The sequence below is a fragment of the Bos taurus genome, chromosome 5, assembly GCF_002263795.3.
Source record: "Bos taurus isolate L1 Dominette 01449 registration number 42190680 breed Hereford chromosome 5, ARS-UCD2.0, whole genome shotgun sequence".
NCBI lineage: Eukaryota > Metazoa > Chordata > Mammalia > Artiodactyla > Bovidae > Bos > Bos taurus.
Genome location: NC_037332.1, coordinates 36,904,558 through 36,925,473, shown reverse-complemented (window position 1 = coordinate 36,925,473; position 20,916 = coordinate 36,904,558). Strand labels below are relative to the sequence as shown.

The 20,916-nt window shown below is 41.3% G+C and overlaps 1 protein-coding gene across 2 annotated transcripts in view; it reads right to left on the bottom strand.

Moving 5' to 3' along the window:
• Positions 1-20,528, bottom strand: part of ADAMTS20 (ADAM metallopeptidase with thrombospondin type 1 motif 20) — a 216,210-nt gene extending 195,682 nt beyond the window's left edge. Inside the window, exons 1-2 of one of the 2 annotated variants that reach the window (XM_024991940.1) lie at positions 20,130-20,528; positions 19,191-19,552 (exon numbers count right to left, since the gene is read on the bottom strand). In XM_024991940.1, coding sequence (XP_024847708.1) covers positions 19,191-19,552; positions 20,130-20,220 — 453 coding nt within the window. In that variant the 5' untranslated portion in view covers positions 20,221-20,528. The remainder of the gene's footprint in view (positions 1-19,190; positions 19,553-20,129) is intronic. The other variant, NM_001206093.2, reaches the window with a different exon arrangement.
• Positions 20,529-20,916: the final 388 nt, after the last annotated feature.

Here is a 20,916-nt window from a genome sequence, read left to right as displayed (position 1 = left end):
CTCATGACTCTATGTATTAAAATGCTACCCAGCCTCCTATGTCTATCCCCACTATCCAGTTTCATTTTTCTCCATAATGCTTATCACTACCTGATAGATTATTACTTATATGTGTTACTTCTCTGACACCATTCACCAAAATGTAAGTCCATGAGAATAGAGCTTTGTCTGTCTTCTCTGCATGCTTGTCATGCCTACCACATAGCATATTGGACAATATATATTAAAGGAATGAATAATACTGTAGGCAATAAAATTTAATCTAGTGACACTGTGTGTTAAAATACTAGAATTTATAAGGTAGAAGCTATAGCCCAGAAGGGAGGTAACAAAACCTAAATTATGGTGACAGTGATGGTACAGCAGCTGGAAGAGAAAGATTACATGATGTCAGTGCCTAAGGAGAGCAGAAAAGCAGACAGTGAGAGGAAGAATTTATGACAGAGATAATTTTCTGGGAAAATATTATTTATCAAAATGACTTCAGAAATGGTAAAAATCCAACAAACCTCTTTACTACCAAATAATAGAAAAAGACACCAGAGTTACATCATAGAAACTCCTGGCCTGGATAATTTCATAGAGGAATCCCACCAAACCTAGCAAGAGCAGATAATTCCACTGTTATTTTCACCGTTTCAGAATATGAAAAAAAAACACTAGTTATTTTTATGAATAGTGTAAACACATGGTAAAACCTAGTTAAGACAGCACAAAAGCAAAACAACTACAAAAAAAAACAAAACAAATATAGGACAAGTTCACATGTGACTATCAAGCTAAAATCCTAAATTATATAAACAAACAAAAGTCAGTAACTCCATCTGAAAATGACCAGATGGAGTTTATCATAAGAATATAACTATGGTTCAACATTTGAAATCTTAATTCATCATAGCTACTTACACAAATGTGAAAAAAAAATCACAAGCTTTTTGAAAAAAGTCAACATTCTTGATTTTAAAAACATCAATAAAATATAAATAGACAGATGCTCCCTAAACAAGATAAATTCTATCACAGCCCAAAGACAGTATCATGAGCAACAAAGGCACTCCCACTTAGGTCAGGAATATAAGGATGCCCAGTATCACCTGTTCTAGATAACAGAATTAGATAAAAGATTAGAAACAAAAAATTAGAAGAGTTAAAACTGTCATCTTCATCAATGTACACCTTAACAAATAAGAATTGAAAAACTACTATAAAAACTAAGTGAATTTAGTGACAGAATATACAGATTAAATAGTATTCATATATATAAAAAACAATGAGAAGATACTATGGAAGAAGCAATTCAATTTACAAATGAAACATGACCCAGCAACACCACCACTGAGCATATACACCGAAAAAACCATAATCAAAAAAGACACACGTACCCCAGTGTTCATAGCAGCTCTACCTACAATGGTCAAGACATGGAACAACCTAAATGTCCATCGGCAGATGAATGGATAAAGAAGACGTGGTACGTGTGTATAATGGAATATTATTCAGCCATAAAAAATGAATTTGAGTGAATTCTAGTGAGGTGGATGAACCTAGAGCCTGCTATGCAGAGTAAAGAAGTCAGAGAGAAACAAATACAGCGTATTAACACGTATGTACGGAATCTAGAAAAATGGTATTCATGAACCCATTTGCAGGGAAGGAATGGAGATACAGATGTAGAGAATGGTCTTGTAGACATAGTGGGGGAGGGAAATAGATCTCTTTCTCCAGTTTGGTGAGGCTAAATCACAGAGGACAGGCATTTATCATTATCTCAGTAGCTAATTCTGAAATATACAGCAGATATCATTCATATACATTCATCATTGATTTCCACCTACCAATAACTCTGAGGCAAGTTATTATTATCCTTACTTTACAGGTGAGACAAAGGAGTAACAGTAAAAGCACCTTGTCCAGGTCTTACACCTGGTAAGTAACAGGATCAAGGTGCGAACCCAGGTAGCCTGGCTCCATAGTTTGTGCCTTAATACAGTGCACTGTGTTAGTGATCGGACACCAATTCTGGTAAACCCAAAAAACAGCTGACAAATATTTAAAGAGCAGGCAGAGGTCGAGGGACTAGACATACAGAGGTGAATGTGACAAAATTTCCGCTTTCAAAGAATTCACACTTATAAGGGAAAAGACAGATTTAAAAAATGCAATATGCCTGGTGGTAATAGGTGCAATAAAGAAAAAATGAGGCAGGGAGACAGAATCCCAGAGATGGAGGCACTCTGGGCTGAGGCTGGAATAATGAGGAGGTAGCCATGGAAAACTCTGGGAGAACACTGCAAACAGAAGAGCAGTGACTGAAAGGCCCAGTAACGGGGAAAAGCTTGGCAGGTTCAAGCGACAGAGAAGAGTGAGGCTGAAGATTTGCAAACAAGGGATACACAGCAGAAGCTCAACAGGCAGGAGCCCTGCTGTACTCATTACATTTGACAGTGAAAAGCACTCATCATGCCTCCAAAGACAAATATATACGTTTACCTACATGTAAAACTTGGCAAATTTCCACTTAGAAAAGCATATTTCTGGGAAGAGCCAATTCAGAAATGAATTACTGAATTATGGATGCTATGACAACTACAGTTTTAGTGAATGAGGCTTCATTTCCATTTCTTAATTGTAAATATCCTTAAATTATTTAGGGATAATAACTTTCAAATTGTTGCTTTAAATTTCATTATTAATAACGTATTTAAATCATTATTTTAACCGAATAGTCACTCAAAGCTATTTAAATGACTCAGGTAATTATAGTCATAAATTCTTCTCTACATTCATAATTATTACCACACAAAAGTAGCCAAGTCTTTACTATTTCTACAGTTCCAAAATCTAAACCATTGCCTGAGACATGGCAGGCACTCAACACATATTTACAGAAATAAACATTTTTGTAACATGGTAATGTACCTGATTTCCCCACACCATATACACATTACTGATCTTTTTTTTTTTCTCTAATATTTTTAAGTTACAATAGTTTAGAGACTTGGCTGAGATTAGCATGATTTCTTTCAATGTTAAAAATTTAAATGTTCAGGCATTCTTGGTAACATAATGTGCAAATATATTAGGAATACACATTTTAAAGGCTTAATATAAAGGAAATTTCATCAGATATATAGACATTCTATAGAGTAGAAAAGATATATAGATATCTTTTCTTAGTATATTATATGTATGCTTCTTAGTATATTATATTCTAGCATATTTCATTCATTCTACCAGTGCTTTTTTTCAAACACAACTACAAATCACTTATTTTCAATGCATACCAGAATTCTAGCTTTATTTGCCTTCCCAGAAAAATAATTAACTATACTTAGAAGTAACAGACTATTTCTGAAACATGAGTAAAGGGACCCATAATGAAAAATCACTTTCTGCCTATTTTAAAAAGCATGCTGAGGAGGGAAAATGTGATAGCATCCTGGTAAAAGATACAAATAGACATGAGGAGGCTTGTTACTCATCCCCAAAATGTTTTGAATAATGTCACATTTTTCCCAAGCAATGCTGAAAATATCCATATCTTGGAAACTTTTTTATATTCAGTGGTAATGTTCAAATAAACCCACACACAGGTCCAACTTTCATTCTCATATGAAAGGTGAATATGGTTGTATCAAGTCCATTAATACCTCCTGGAGTCATGCAGCTGCTGCTGCTGCTGCTGCGGCTGTCACTTCAGTCGTGTCCGACTCTGTGCAATCCCATAGATGGCGGCCCATCAGGCTCCCCCATCCCTGGCATTCTCCAGGCAAGAACACTGGAGTGGGTTGCCATTTCCTTCTCCAATGCATGAAAGTGAAAAGTGAAAGTGAAGTCGCTGAGTCTTGTCCGACTCTTAGCAACCCCAGGGACTGTGGCCCACCAGGCTCCTCTGTCCATGGAATTCTCCAGGCAAGAATACTGGAGTGGGGTGCCATTCCCTTCTCCAGGGGATCTTCCCAACCCAGGGATTGAACCCAGTCTCCTGCATTGCGGGCTGTTTTCTTACCAACTGGGCCACTAGGAAAGACCCTATAATACTACCCTGCTAATAATAATACTTTTATAACTCAAAAGTCTTTTCTTCAACAAAATTTCATGTTTTAAAAGAATTAGTTCAAGAAAAAAATAATTGTCCTCAAAGGGGTTTACCTGTATTTATCAGTGAAAGAAGTATTTTGCTTCCAACAATTTTCCTAAAAACCACTCCACTGCAGAGGACTTTCTGCACAAATAATAAAAATATTAGAGCTTTGCCTAAAGGCTCCTAATGAAGCACTTATTTTTTTTTTTTTTAACTTGGAAAGGAACCTGGTAAGGCATTGGAACAGGTGGCTCATAGAATTATATTTAGAGCATGCCATATTTTTAGCCACTGCCTCTGTACAGAGAGTCACTGCAACTTGATTCATGAGAAATGCCAATCAAATTCCAAACTCTTCCTTTTGATGACTATTAAAAGCAGAATAATTAGCCTTCACTTGAGCAAGGGGTTCCAAATTTCTTGAAGCAATAATCTGCTACTTGCCACACTGTTTTGAAAGGCAGTAAGTGATTATACAGTAAGTTCTAATTTGCTCTCATAGGCTAAAATTATATGTTTAGAGGATTTTCATACAATTGTTTTTCCAAAATGTTTCTATTTCACTATTGTGACATTCATTCATGCATACTTTTTTCTAATAACATGGCAAGCACATGTACTGTGGCCACAAACAATAATGTATTCTCAGATTTTATTAAAGGGTAAAAAACAAGCACAAAATATAAACCATTTGGACTCTTTTCCCAAAAACTTACAGCTAATCACATTAACATTGGCAACTACAGAACTACTTTAAATTGCAGTACTATTGAACAAGACAATTAGAGCCAATATTGAGAATATATTTTAGTAACAAATACCTCCCAACTATTAATAAAATCGGATTTTTATTTAAGGATTGAAACACTGGTAATTAATATCATGAAGTCAAAATGTTTAGTTTCTCAATCTTTAATTATTAAGTCATATGAAAATCACTTTGACACTATTTGTAATAAGGAAGTCTGAATCCTCACTTTGCACTCATGGAATCTTGCGCAAGCCACTTCATATCTCAAACCTCATTTCCACAACTTATAAAACAAACAAATAATTCTATCTATCTAACCTCCTTAGAAAGGCAATGTCTGTTAAAATGATGTCACTGGGCTTTCCAGGTGGCACTAGAGGTAAAGAACCACCTGTCAATGCAAGAGACGTAAGAGACGTGGGTTTGATCCCTGGGTCTCAGGAAGATCCCCTGGAAGAGGGCATGACAACCCACTCCAGTATTCTTCCCTGGAGAATCCCATGGACAGAAGAGCCTGGAGGGCTACAGGCCATAGGGTCACAAAGAGTCAGACACGATTGAAGAAACTTAGCACGGTCCAGCACCTAACTTCCTTAGAAAGGCAAAGTGTGTATTAAAATAATGTCAATAACTGTTTTGAAAGTCATTACATTTTGACACAGGATGGAAAAGTCTCCACTAAAACCACAAATGTTACAGCCACTGTTTTTTATTCTAAATAAAGTATAAGTGTTATGTAATAAAAGATGATAAAGATTAACTCTGAGTTTTATCTTTATTTTAGGGCACTCTACTCAATGCAAAAGGATTTTTCCCCTGACAGCTCCTCATTATTACACTAATAATCATGCCGAGGAAATGGTATATTATACACAAGCACACACTGAATGAATGAACAGATGATAGGAAGAACATGTAACTGGCCCCAGGAGCCTAAAGCAGGAGATTCACTGCAAAGTTTTTGAAAAGATGGGTCCTCTCTCCTCTGGTTCAGTTCAGTTCAGTTCAGTTGCTCAGTCGTGTCGGACTCTTTGCGACCCCATGAACTGCAGCACACCAGGACTCCCTGTCCATCACCAACTCACAGAGCCTACCCAAACTCATGTCCATTAATTCGGTGATGCCATCAAATCATCTCATCCTCTGTCATCTCCTTTTCCTCCTACCCTCAATCTTTCCCAGCATCAGGGTCTTTTTGTATGAGTCACCTCTTTGCATCAGGTGGCCAAAGCACTGGAGATTTTGCTTCAATATCAGTCCTTCCAATGAACACTTAGGACTGATCTCCTTTAGGATGGACTGGTTGGATCTCCTTGCAGTCCAAGGGACTCTCAAGTCTTCTCAAACACCAAAGTTCAAAAGCATCAGTTCTTTAGTGCTCAGCTTTCTTTATAAGTCCAACTCTCATATCCATACATGACCACTGGAAAAACCATAGCCTTGACTAGACCTACCCCTGTCAGCAAAGTAATGTCTGCTTTTTAATATGCATCTAGGTTGGTCATAACTTTCCTTCCAAGGAGTAAGTGTCTTTTAATTTCATGGCTGCAAACACCATCTGCAGTGATTTTGGAGCCCAGAAAAATAAAGGCAGCCACTTGTATCCACTGTTTCCCCATCTATTTGCCATGAAGTGTTCTGCTTTACTGACTATGCCAAAGCCTTTGACTGTGTGGATCACAATAAACTGTGGGAAATTCTTCAAGAGATGGGAATACCAGACCACCTGACCTGCCTCTTGAGAAATTTATATGCAGGTCAGGAAGCAACAGTTAGAACTGGACATGGAACAACAGACTGCTTCCAAATAGGAAAAGGAGTTCGTCAAGGCTGTATATTGTCACCCTGTTTATTGAACTTATATGCAGAGTACATCATGAGAAACGCTGGACTGGAAGAAACACAAGCTGGAATCAAGATTGCCTGGAGAAATATCAATAACCTCAGATATGCAGATGACACCACCCTTATGGCAGAAAGTGAAGAGGAACTCAAAAGCCTCTTGATGAAAGTGAAAGTGGAGAGTGAAAAAGTTGGCTTAAAGCTCAATATTCAGAAAACGAACATCATGGCATCCGGTCCCACCACTTCATGGGAAATAGATGGGGAAACAGTGGAAACAGTGTCAGACTTTATTTTTCTGGGCTCCAAAATCACTACAGATGGTGACTGCAGCCATGAAATTAAAAGACGCTTACTCCTTGGAAGGAAAATTATGACCAACCTAGATAGCATTTTCAAGAGCAGAGACATTACTTTGCCAACAAAGGTCCGTCTAGTCAAGGCTATGGTTTTTCCTGTGGTCATGTATGGATGTGAGAGTTGGACTGTGAAGAAGGCTGAGTGCCGAAGAATTGATGCTTTTGAACTGTGGTGTTGGAGAAGACTCTTGAGAGTCCCTTGGACTGCAAGGAGATCCAACCAGTCCATTCTGAAGGAGATCAGCCCTGGGATTTCTTTGGAAGGAATGATGCTCAAGCTGAAACTCCAGTACTTTGGCCACGTCATGCAAAGAGCTGACTCATTGGAAAAGACTCTGATGCTGGGAGGGATTGGGGGCAGGAGGAGAAGGGGACGACAGAGGATGAGATGGCTGGATGGCATCACTGACTCGATGGATGTGAGTCTGGGTGAACTCCGGGAGTTGGTGATGGACAGGGAGGCCTGGAGTGCTGCGATTCATGGGGTGGCAAAGAGTTGGACACGACTGAGCGACTGATCTGATCTGATCTGATCTGATGGCACCAGATGCCGTGATCTTTGTTTTCTGAATGTTGAGCTTTAAGCCAACTGTTTCACTCTCCTCTTTCACTTTCATCAACAGGCTTTTGAGTTCCTCTTCACTTTCTGCCATAAGGGTGGTGTCATCTGCATATCTGAGGTTATTGATATTTCTCCAGGCAATCTTGATTCCAGCTTGTGCTTCATCCAGCCCAGCGTTTCTCATGATGCACTCTGCATATAAGTTAAAACAGGGTGACAATATACAGCCTTGACATACTCCTTTTCCTGTTTGGAACCAGTCTGTTGTTCCATGTCCAGTTCTAACTGTTGCTTCCTGACCTGTAAACAGGTTTCTCAAGAGGCAGGTCAGGTGGTCTGGTACTCCCATCTCTTTCAGAATTTTCCACAGTTTATTGTGATCCACACAGTCAAAGGCTTTGGCTTTGTCAAAGCCAAAAAGTCAAAGGCTTTGTCAATAAAGCAGAAATAGATGTTTTTATGGAACTCTCTTGCTTTTTTGATGATCCAGCGGATGTTGGCAATTTGATCTCTGGTTCCTCTGCCTTTTCTAAAACCAGCTTGAACATCTGGAGGTTCACAGTTCACATATTGCTGAAGCCTGGCTTGGAGAATTTTGAGCATTACTTTACTAGCGTGTGAGATTAGTGCAATTGTGTGGTAGTTTGAGTATTCTTTGGCATTGCCTTTCTTAGGGATTGGAATGAAAACTGACCTTTTCCAGTCCTGTGACCACTGCGGAGTTTTCCAAATTAGCTGACATATTGAGTGCAGCACTTTCACAGCATCATCTTTTAGGATTTGAAATAGTTCAACTGGAATTCCATCACCTCCACTAGCTTTGTTCATAGTGATGCTTCCTAAGGCCCACTTGACTTCACATTCCAGGATGTCTGGCTCTAGGTCAGTGATCACACCGTCGTGATTAATTGGGTCATTAAAATCTTTTTTGTACAGTTCTATGTATTCTTGCCACCTCTTCTTAAAATCTTCTGCTTCTGTGAGGTCCATACCATTTCTGTCCTTTATTGAGCCCATCTTTGCATGAAATGTTCCCTTGGTATTTCTAATTTTCTTGAAGAGATCTCTAGTCTTTCCCAATCTATTGTTTTCCTCTATTTCTTTGCATTGATTGCTGAGGAAGGCTTTCTTATCTCTTCTTGCTATTCTTTGGAACTCTGCATTCAAATGGGTATATCTTTCCTTTTCTCCTTTGCTTTTCACTTCTCTTCTTTCACAGCTATTCGTAAGGCCTCCTCAGACAGCCATTTTGCTTTTTTGCATTTCTTTTTCTTGGGGATGGTCTTGATCCCTGTCTCCTGTACAATGTCACAAACCTCTGTCCATAGTTCATCAGGCACTCTGTCTATCAGATCTAGTCCCTTAAATCCATTTCTCACTTCCATTCTATAATCATAAGGGATTTGATTTAGATCATACCTGAATGGTTTAGTGGTTTTCCCCACTTTCTTCAATTTAAGTCTGAATTTGGCAATAAGGAATTCATGATCTGAGCCACAGTCCACTCCCAGTCTTGTTTTTGCTGACTGTATAGAGTTTCTCCATCTTTGGCTGCAAAGAATATAATCAATCTGATTTCAGTGCTGGCCATCTGGTGATGTTTATGTATAGAGTCTTCTTTTGTGTTGTTGGAATAGGCTATTTTCTATGACCCATGCGTTCTCTTGGCAAAACTCTGTTAGCCTTTGCCCTGCTTCATTCTGTACTCCAAGGCCAAATTTGCCTGTTACTCCAGGTGTTTCTTGACTTCCTACTTTTGCATTCCAGTTCCCTGTAATGAAAGGAAATCTTTTTTGGGTTTTAGTTCTAAAAGGTCTTGTAGGTCTTCATAGAACCATTCAACTTCAGCTTCTTCAGTGTTACTGGTTGGGGCATAGACTTGGATTACCATGATATTGAATGGTTTGCCTTGGAAATGAACAGAGATCATTCTTTCGTTTTTCAGATTGCATCCAAATACTGCATTTCGGACTCTTTTGTTGACTATGATGGCTACTCCATTTCTTCTAAGGGACTCCTGCCAACAGTGGTAGATATAATGGTCATCTGAGTTAAATTCACCCATTACAGTCCATTTTAGTTCACTGATTCTTAGAATGTCGACGTTCAGTCTTGCCATCTCCTATTTGACCACTTCCAGTTTGCCTTGATTCATGAACCTAACATTCCAAGTTCCTATGCAATATTGCTCTTTACAGCATTGGACCTTGCTTCTATCACCAGTCACATCCACAACTGGGTGTTGTTTTTGCTTTGGCTCCATCCCTTCATTCTTTCTGAAGTTATTTCTGCACTGATCTCCAGTAGCATATTGGGCACATATTGACCTGGAGAGTTCATCTTTTAGTATCCTAACTTTTTGCCTTTTCATACTGTTCATGGGGTTCTCAAGGCAAGAATACTGAAGTGGTTTGCCATTCCCTTCTCCAGTGGACCACATTCTGTCAGACCTCTCCACCATGACCCGTCTGTCTTGGGTGGCCCCACACTGTTGGCCTACTTTCATTGAGTTAGACGAGGCTCTGGTCCATGTGATCAGATTGGCTAGTTTTCCGGTAACATTCTTTATTCCCCACTCCACAGGACAACTCCAGATCTCCAGTGTGAACATGAAAGGAAACACTGCTGATACTCACCAAAAAAGACAATGCTCTCACCACGTCCTGACCCATAAGGATTAAGAATATAAAACAGACTGTGGATCCATCTACCTAAGATTCATGCAGCCAAATGACTCAGCTATATAAACAGTGTCCCAGAGACATCCCTAACAAGGAGTAAATTCTGTAACATTTCTTTTTCCTGGAGGAACTGAGATGTGTTTGAAGTCATGTGGACTCACTAGAAGTGGAGAGAACTGTCAAAGAAATGGCCATATTCTTGTGGAGTCTGGGTAGTGGTCCTCAGAAAAGTCTCTCCCAACCTCTTACTAAAATATCTGTGAAGACATAAGGCCTAAAGCCATTATAATAAATTATAAATTTAAAACAATAAGAAATGACTAAGAACTACTCCATAGATGTATAATGAAAAAATGCTCATGATCTAGTGTCAAAACATTATAAAGCAGTATTACTTAACAAAGATTTATATGTAAGTATTATGTATATAAAACAGCTAGAAGGACACATATCATAAACCTGCCAGACCATCTGTCATATTTACAGCATATATTTTCATAGTTTCACTTTAAATTTTCAATTTATTTACAATTATTCTGACATATGGTACTCTTCAATTATTAAGCAAATAGCATCTTTATCACTCGTTATGTCTCCCTTTACATTTTTCTCTAATGATTATAATATACAGGAAGTTTATTCTGTCAATACTTTAATACAGTTGGAATTTGGTTTACCAAAGATGAGAATTCAATATTTTGCTTCTCTTCATAGAATAGTCTTGGAATTCACGGATTTAATGTAAATGCCTTTCAGCTTTGGTAACTGTCACAGGAAACTAATTTGAAACAATTACCAAAACTTGACTTCCCATCAGAAGTCAACTGGGTTTTCGAGATTACATTTTCCAAGATACATAAACCTAGACTAAAGAAGCCCTGGACACTTTCATTGTAGAATAATCTACAGACCCTCAGAACTACCCCAACATTCTGTAGGAAGTTAAAATTTGAATTACAGCCATGTTGTATATTGGGTTGGGGGTGGTGCAGATAATTTACCTTTTAATTCAGTAATAGCTAAACCACAAGGAGCCACATCTGAACTTTATGGCGAAGACTGTGCATTACCCAGAGATCCTGCACATGAGCAGAAACAGTGCCCCTGAAGGCTTGTCTCCTTATATACAATATAAATATGTTTGAAGTGTAAGAAGAGAAAAGCAAAGGTATACTTGGTGAACAGAAAAAGAGCCTACAGTGAAAAGTGTTGGTGATCACCAGAATGTACTGTCCTCTCTTCCTCATGGGCATAGCACCGTCCCTCATTTTCTAACCCCTGGCATCTAGGCAGAGCCAGGCAACAAGTTTTCATCAACAAAATGTAGATAGAAGTGGTGTGTGTCACCTTTGGACTGAGGGAGTCAAGAGGTTAGGTATGCCTTTCCAATTCTGTTACTATGGTAATAAAGCATTTATGTAACTCATGAATATTTTTAATTAATAGATTTACTGCTGTTGTAATAAGGACAGGACTGTATGTCATATATAACAGTGGCTGGTACATAAGAACTGATAAGGATCAGTTGAAAAGAATGATCTATTTCTTCCTCTAAATATTAGTATGAAACGGACAGCTTAATTAACATTATTTTATGGGAAACAGCAGTTACAAGATAAACAGAAATACAGCCACAAGTAACAAAGGTTCAGTGTAAGCCCATATAAGTGTTAGTCTTTCAGTCAAGCCTGACTCTTTGTGACCCCGTGGACTGCAACCCATCAGGCTCCTCTGTCCGTGGGATTTTCCAGGCAAAGATACTGGAGTGGTTTGCCATTTCCTTCTCTAAGCCATATAAATGAAGTAATAAATGGAACACAACTAACTTGGACATCTGAAAAATATTCAATCTATATGAAAAAAAAATTTAAATATGTCCAAGTATTTCAACTAAAATTGATAAAATAATTTTCTTGCACTGAATTCCAGAAAAGAGTTAACCTAATTACCTGGAACATATACATAAAAGTTGCTTTAGATCACTCATTCAAGTACTGAACATTTCTATATGCTATACTGGGTACTAAAGTACTAAAGTAAACAGGACTATCATTCTCTTACTTAAAATCTATAAATGACAGAAACGTGGACAAATGACCACAATTCCATATATGATGTACATAAAGTCTGGTGGTGGAATGAAGGTAGGCCTGGTCAGTTCTTCCTAGAGAAGATCAGAAAGAAAGAAAGGAAGGCTCAGGATGGCTCTAGTAAGATGAGTAGGAGTTTTAGGAAAAGGACATTCTAGACAAAGAGAAGAGTAAATATGAACTCAAATCCTTCTGAAGATTAAAATATATCTGTGGTAAAATCAAACAAATATTTCTAGAATAAGTATCTCTTTCTTGCCACCTCCTCCTGGTATTGACTTTCTTGGTTAATGGCTACAGGATCACTCAGTCATTTAAGTCATGAGTCATTAGAACCATATTTTGACTGCTCTTCTGGTCCAAAATTCTAATAGGTCCCCTACAAGGTTGCATAACTCCAGCACCATTGACATTTTGGTATGCTTCATTGCTCTGGGCATCATGGGATGTTTGGCAACATATCTGGCCTCTACGCACTGGATGCCACTAGCTTGCCCTGGCCCCTGCACAGCTGTGACACCAAAAGTTTCCCCGGACACTGCCAGTGTTCTCTAGGGGACAAAACTGCCCCAATTGAGAAACACTGTTCTCCCTGTGCAGTGCCCACAGGGACCCACTCCTCTTGCCACTGGAACACATCACTTCCAGCGGCTCCCCTCCCCTACCCGTACAGGGGTCATCCTTCCACAACGGTGGTCTTTTCAGCGCCTCCTCCGCCCCTGCACAACGTGCATAAGGGGAGACCACTCCTAACACATCGGACTCATATACCACCTACAGTTTAAGCCCTCACTCTCTCATAATACATTTCAAGCCTTAATCTGAACTTAACCTTAATTTTCTCCCTTACTCCACAAGCCACTCTACGCTTCAGCACCTGAGACCCACAAGAAGCCCTTGAATTTTCACATCCCCAAGTGGTTAATCATCCCTCAAAGTCCAGGTGAGAAGCCTCCTACAGCCTAGGTGTCATAACACTCTTACTCGCAGCCTTCTCAAAGTTCACCCAGCACTTCTTGTACTCCTCCGTTAACAGCATTTAACAGACTATTTCATCGAATGGATGTGTGTATGCGTGTGTGTGTGTGTGTGTGTGTGCCTGACGTCACTGTGTGGTGGCCCTGAGAAGGCTGAGCATAATTAGCTAAGGACTCCCACAGTAGGCTTTGAAATCCATCGTGCTCGTGCCCCAGCAGTATCTCCCATGCACCACTCAGTCAGTAACCAAGTGTGGCCTGGCTATGAAGAGGAAACTTTCTCTCAGGAGGCAAGGGATTCCTCTGAAGGACAAACAGTTTTGAGGGGGAGTTTTGCGGAACCTTGCTTAGACTGCCCTGCAGCCTGGGGTACTTCTACCCAACACTGTCATCCTCTCTGCACCGGTTTCAGACTCCACTGCTCTCTCCTTTTCTCTAACACAGACACTTCCCCTAAATAAACTCTTTGCACAGTTAACCCCACCTTGCCATCTGAGGACCTAGGCTAACACTACAGTGTTAAAGGCGGAGGCATAAGGAAGTCTCCCTAGTGTTGTTTATTTAACTGAGTATGGGAATAAATAAAAGGGGTCCTTGTGAATTTTACCAACAAAAAATACAGACTAGCATGTGTAATGATCGAAGGCTATAGGACTTCTGAGCAAATAGAAAGTTTAGAAAATAAAAGTTTTACAAGAAGACAAAAAAACAGTAAAGACACTATTGATGGTTTCCATGCAGTTATTTCCTGTCTGAACAAGGAGTTACTAGAGCACCTCAATAATCAGTCATCAGAGGGCATTAGTGTCTGACATGCTGCAGAATGGTTCACATGAGAAACTTCAAAAAAGTGCACACAGACACTGCAAGCTACTCCGTGAGAATACTGTAAAAGCCAGATGCAACGTCTGGTTTTATGACATCTGGAAACTGTTTCTTTCAACCAAAAAGACTGCATTGCTTCAAATCCCACCAAGAAACAGTGAAGTTAATTGTCTAGGCAGTCGGGTTAGTCCCTGAGGGCCTTTGGAAGAAGGGAACCCACCAGGTAATGTAAGAGAGCTGAGAGACAGGGGTTGTCGGGAATGTCTCTGTACAATTTACACATGCCATCCTGACAAGGATATGCCCCCAATATTATATCTTATGGAATACTGACCTCTACTTTGGCAACTGTCTATCAACATTATGAGAAGATAGATAATATGACCATAAAAAAAAGTCTGTAGTTGAATCTAGGGGTATTAAGGCCTGATAACTATATAGTCTGTGACTTTATCAATGAACTAAAAACAGAGTTTGATTAGCCATTATATTGCTTATAGGTAACTTTATGATTTGGCTGTATTTTCATATCTACTATAGATTTTAGAAACATAAAAATAATCAGAAACGTTTGAGCATGTGGTAAATACTTATTAGAAAGAAAAATTACAGGGAAGGGAAGGTTAGAAAAGCAAAAGTTATACCCACATGAAACAAAGAAAATTTCTGGCAGACTCATAGCCCCTTCTGGTTCTTAAGACACTTAAAGTGTCTTAAAACACTTAAGAAAACTAAACAATACAAGTTATGGTTCAGTGGTTTAGTGAAAGAGAAAAACATGTAAAACCTAAGACGTCCAGAAGTAGGGAAAATATAGCTGAATAGAAATTAAAAGAAAGCTTTAGTTTATATATCTGAGTTGCAACACTAGCAACTAAAAGGAATCAATAAATATGTTACGGTGTCAATTTTTTTAAAGGCTGTATGCTCAGAGATGTTTGGAAAATAGTAATTTGTTTTTTATTCCCTTCCTCTAAAAGTCAAGTTCCTCAGCAGCCACCAGAGAAAGGAAGGACAGATGCTACTTCAAGTGAGAAGATGGAAGGGGAACAAGTCAAGTGAATGAGACATGAAAGGAGAACTTAGTGGATTCCAGGAAGAAAAGAAGGATGGGTGCAAAGGAAACCGTTGGAAGGAGGTGTGTGCGCTGACTCTTTCACTGGGGGTTAAGGTCTGGAAGCAGAAGGCGAGTTAGATGGTCTAGGGGGACTGCCAAGATAAGTGCTTCAGCGTGCTACACAGGATTCAAGGAAGGGATTTCTCTCTGCAAGGCCCTCTCACACACACACTGAACTAAGAGGCAGGGCAGAGTCTGGCAAGGGGAACAATCAAGTCCCCATGCCCTGGAGGGTCTCAGAACCTTAGTGGGGTCTGGAAGATTACCAATGGCATCACCAAACCACCTTACATGGGGACAGCACTGCACAGGAGTTAAGTGACCCTGTGTCGAGGGCTGCACAATGCATCGGGCAGACAAGAAATCAAACAGGTGTTGCAGCCAGAACTCAGAGGGACACACAGCACTAGAGAGAACCCAGGAGGGAATGAGTCAGTGAAATCCAACTGAACAAAGAAAAGCCATCAGGCTCAGAATATAGCTGCTGGTGCCAGAAAAATGCAGAGAGACCAAGGTACAAAAGACACTGGAGGCCAGAGGAACTGGAGGACAATATGATTTCCCCACCCTCCTCTCAAGCAATACAAAGGCCTCAGAACACTTTATGGCCCTGTATGAGGTCATTTTCATCAATGGTCAACATTTGCCTGAATCCAGCAATGTTCAAGATAATGAACATTAACGGAAAAAAGAAAAATTAGGAAGTCTCACACTCATTCAAGATATTTGGGAAAACCATTTAACTAAGTATAACATCTACTCATGATTAAAAGCAAAACTAAAAGCAAGGAGCAACCAGAAAAAGAGAACCTCAGTAAGACTTGCTCTAAATATCCTTCAGTAAATCTCAAATTTAGCTATTAATAGACTGACAGAGATCAAAGCTGGATCATTACAGCAGCACATATACAAAGTCACAAAGATGATCTGAGAAACAAGCAGGACCAGGGCTGTAGGTGAGCATTACTGACAACCTGGGCATTGCATCAAGGTGGATCTGCAAAAACTCAGCTGGTTCAGGTTGTGGGTAATGCAACTTTATCTGGATCTAAAGACTAATCTGAGATTAAAAAAAGAAATCTGGTGTTACAACAAACGGACTCTAAAGCCTACCAGAAATTCTGCCACCTGATGGAACTATTATTCTAAAGAGTGCTAAGGAGAGAGTCGAAGTAGAAATAAAACAATCATAAAGTGAAAGCTGCTCAGGCGTCGTGTCTGACTCTTTGTTACGCCATGGGCTATACAGTGTGTGGAATTCTCCGGGCCAGAATATTGGAGTGGGTAGCCTTTCCATTCTCCAGGGGATCTTCCCAACCCAGGGACTGAACCTCAGTCTCTCACATTGCAGGTGGATTCTATACCAGCTGAGCCACAAGGGAAGCCCAAAATAATAGCTAATATCTGCTCTAGTACTAATATCATAAGTGAAAAAAATCAAAGAAATGTCACTAATCTCATTAGTGATTCAGACTTATAATTGGTCCTCATCACACTTCCAAAAGAATTTTAGATCCTGGTACCTCTAGTTATTTGCTGTGTTACTGGAAATTTTCTATCTCTGCCATGACTGATGTCTTCAACACAGACTTACACATACAAAGAAAGTGAGATAAAGCTGAGTTACGTAGGTATGAAAAATATGTTTTTAAATGTTAAATCAAATTAAACTCTGATAATATCAATAAGTCTATCAAAAGCAAAGTACATACATAAATCAAATTAATAACGCAGGATAAATAGACAACTATGTCCAAATTGATGAAGTGATAGGAAAGGATGAACTTATGTTAAGACTTAAAAACATTTTCAAAAAGGAGATGCTGAAAAATAATTTGAACTACACCAACATTATGAATCAACATGAGCAGAAACATCATTCCTAACAACGTTTCCCATCTGGACTTTTTTCCATGCCTTAAATACTAAATCAAGAAAACATATTGACCGTGGCAAATTTGTGGTAGTAAATCTAGAATTGTCCAGACAAACTAAACATTTTGAAAGTTTCTAGAAAAGAGAATATTTTTCTTTCCTTTTATGTGTAGATGACTGTGTAAATATTAGCATGTTTCTGCCATTCTGATGTTGAATTTTATATTTATCTATAGCAGGAAAGAAAATTGTCCAAGGCATTCCTTGTATGTATAAATCAAAATAATAATTTTATATATATATAAATATATTGATATATATATGTAATATCTTGATATATATACTAAGATAATAGCAGGGAAAAGAACAAAGAGACATTCCAAATCTACTTAGTAATGACCAATACTCACACCCAGAAAGACATCTTACATCAATTACCCTGGAAGGAAGTATTATATTTTGCCTAGAGGGAACTGTTATCAATTTTCTACTTCATCAAAAAATAAATAATGTTGATGTTCTGAAACTCTTCTAAATTTTGACCAACGAAAGCCAGAATACTTGGAGAGAATCCTGTAGCCAAATTATTAGTGTCCTCTTCTTGAACACTAACTTACATGAAGTAAGTTCATGTATGTTTTAACATTAAGCATTCACAACTACAGGTTCTGTGAACTTGAATAGAAAAGTGTTACATCTTTATTTTCCCTAACCTCTGATACCTAACATTCCCTTCAATTATGATTGCAGGTAAAACTACAGTCATTGTGACTTTGTTAGCAACAAAAGAATAGTTGTGCATTCGTGCTCAGTTGCTTCAGACGTGTCTGACCCTTTGTAACCTCATGGACTATAGTCCTCCAGGCTCCTCTGTCCATGGATTCTCCAGGCAAGAATACTGGAGTGGGTTGCCATGCCCTTCTCCAGGGAATCTTTCCAACCCAAGGATCGAACCCTCATCTCCTGTGTCTCTTGTATTGGAGGTGGAATCTTTACCACTGAGCCACCAGGGAAGCCCCAAAATAGCTACTTCAACACTAACATAATGCAATATGAAACTATCTGGATTATTTATTCTCATTACCACCACAAAAGTATATAAGTAGTCTTCTCCCCAACAGATATTATTTAATGCATTAATAAATAAGGAAGTATTATGACATCACAAATTATATACTTATAACATTTTGATTATTGTTAGTATTTAAAAGAAAGCCAATTAAAGAACATGTATGCTATTTTGCACGGTAAAATTATGCTGACGGAGGTCCTGAGTTTCCCCTAGAATGCTGAAAAAGTTGATGGGGAAAAAAAAAGAAGGTTTAGAACCTCTGTTTTAGAAGGAGAAAAACAAATAAAACACAGAATCCTTTATTTCCTCTCTCTACAATGAGATTTTTAGAAAATCCACAGCTTTTACTCTTGTCATTCTGATAATCATTTCTCATTTGCTGGCACCAGATCTTTGTAGATGCTCTACATTTTTAAGTGAACATTTTAAACAGACACATTCAACCTTTTCCCTATCCTGTAATTCACAGATTAACGATTATCCCCACACTAGCCAAAAAAAAAACAAAACTCTTTTCAAACCCTATATTCATTCTCTTTTTCTTCTATCACTCTTCATTCGAAGAACATATTTAAGTAAATTCAGAGGTGTTGACCTCAACAGAGTCTAGCATAGATGTGTAAGTGAAACAGCCTGCCCTCCTGCTGGAAACCGCACTTCACGTAAGGGCAAAGAGCCCTGCCTGCCTCCCCAACTAGCTCAGCATCTGACACTTTTTCTCACAGCTTTGCAAAAGAGGGTCAGTTTTGCCCAGCAGGGAGGGACAGGCTGATCCTCTACACCCCTCTCCCCCTGCAGGAAGGAGTGGCCTCTGGCTTGGATTCGTCTAGGTGTTAACCCCTCTGGTGGCGCACTCTGATCGCTTGGGTCCCCCAACCGCGCACTCAGGAAAAGCCAATACCCGGCTTACTGAACTGGATCCCAAGAAAACGCTAAGGGACCGAAGGGAACTTACCAAGCCTCCACAGAGGCTGAAGACGGCTGTGTGATCCTCGCGAGCATTGACCTGGCCGCGGTAGAAGCAGTGGCGTAGGTCTGGGGGCGCCGCGCTGCGCTCCTCCGCCGGGTGCGCAGAAGTGCCTAAGTGCACCTCGGTGTATCCCGCAGCCAGGAAGGCCGCGTCGGCGCTCAGGTTCAGCTGGAAGAGCTGCCCGTAGGCGCGGATTCGGTAGTGGGTTCTGAACGGTGTGGGCTCCAGAGTCTCCGAGCTGCGCTTCCTCCGGCTGAAGTGGTGGCTCTGTGGGAATACTTCGCCGAACTCATTGACCCGCGCGGGGGTCACCACTTCGTAGGAGGCCAGTGTCCTCACTAAGGCTTCTGCAATCACAGCGATACGGCCATTGAGCCCCACCCGTTTCCAACTTCCCAGCCTCGAACTCCATCAACCAGACTTCCTTTCCAAAGGGCCGAGGCCCCAGGTCCCCATATCCCCGGCCGGGCGCGACAAATGGACACACGCTGGCCAGCGCGCGCGCATACACACACGTGCGCTCTGTGAGTGTGCCTGCCTGCTTTCCCACACCCCCGATTCTCTCCACCCTCCCCAAGCAGGGACTCTGACATTCAGGGTCCTCAGCAGCCACCTCCTTCCCGCGTTCCTCTTCTCCTCCCTGTGGCCGCCAACTCGTGCCCGCTGGCGCCCTCGCCATCCTGCCCCTCGCGCCCCCGCCGCGTGGTCCCCGAAGGGAGACGTGGTCCCTGCGCGCGCGATTCCTAGAAACCCAGCATAGCCGCAATCTCCGGGGATGCTTCGGGCTGACGGATCCCGGAGTCCCGAGACCCCCGGCAGGGCTACGGTCCCCGAAAGGACAGAGTCGCTCCCCCGCCTCCGTCCTCCCAACCCCTCTGGCCCGCGCCCCACCTCGCTCCTGAAGTCGCCCCGCGGTGACCTTACCCTGCCTGGGGTGGAAGTGAACTTCCCAAGACCTGGTGATGAAGAGCGAGAGCTGGTAGAGCAGCCCCGTCAGCCACTTGACCACCCGCATGGTTCCACAGTGGGGATCCCGACCGGGGAGGCCAACTCGAGCCGCCCGCCGCCCCGCCGGCTTCCCAGCGCTCCGCTGCCTTTCCTGCCTCTCGCCTGTCGCTCTCCGCGCCGGCCGCCGCGGCGACTCAGCAGCCTCCGGAGCAGCAGCCTCGGCCCCCGGCCGGCCCGTCGCGCCACACTGCCAGTCTTCGCTCCCTGAGCCGCTGCTTCATCTCACTGCAGCCCCGCAGCCCCCGGCTCGCTCTCGGCAGCCTCGCTTCGCTTTCTGCGCCCGCACCGCCCTCAGAAGCCCTCTACACCAGTCCAGCCCAGCGCGAGGAAGCAAGCCGACCTAGCAGGAACGGTGCCAAGATAGCCACCCGGGGCCGGGCTAGCGCGGGGGAGAGCCCGCCCCCAGGGGCCGCGCCGGGCCAATCAGCGGGAGGCGCGGCCTGGGCTCGCCCTCCAGCAAGCGTCCCGCCCCCAGCTGCCAGCCGCACGCGGAGTGCGGTCCCTGAGGGCTCCCGCTGTGGGCGTGCAGCGTGGTGAGTCGCCCGAGGCCCAATTGGACACCATCCAGGTACCCGTAAAACCTAGGACTCAAGTTGAGCGGCCGAGGTCCAGATAGGGGATAGGTATGTGAGGTTTTAGTTCTTACAATGAAATGGCAAGCATCAGATGAAAAGTTTCTGTTATTTATGCTTCACGGTAATGT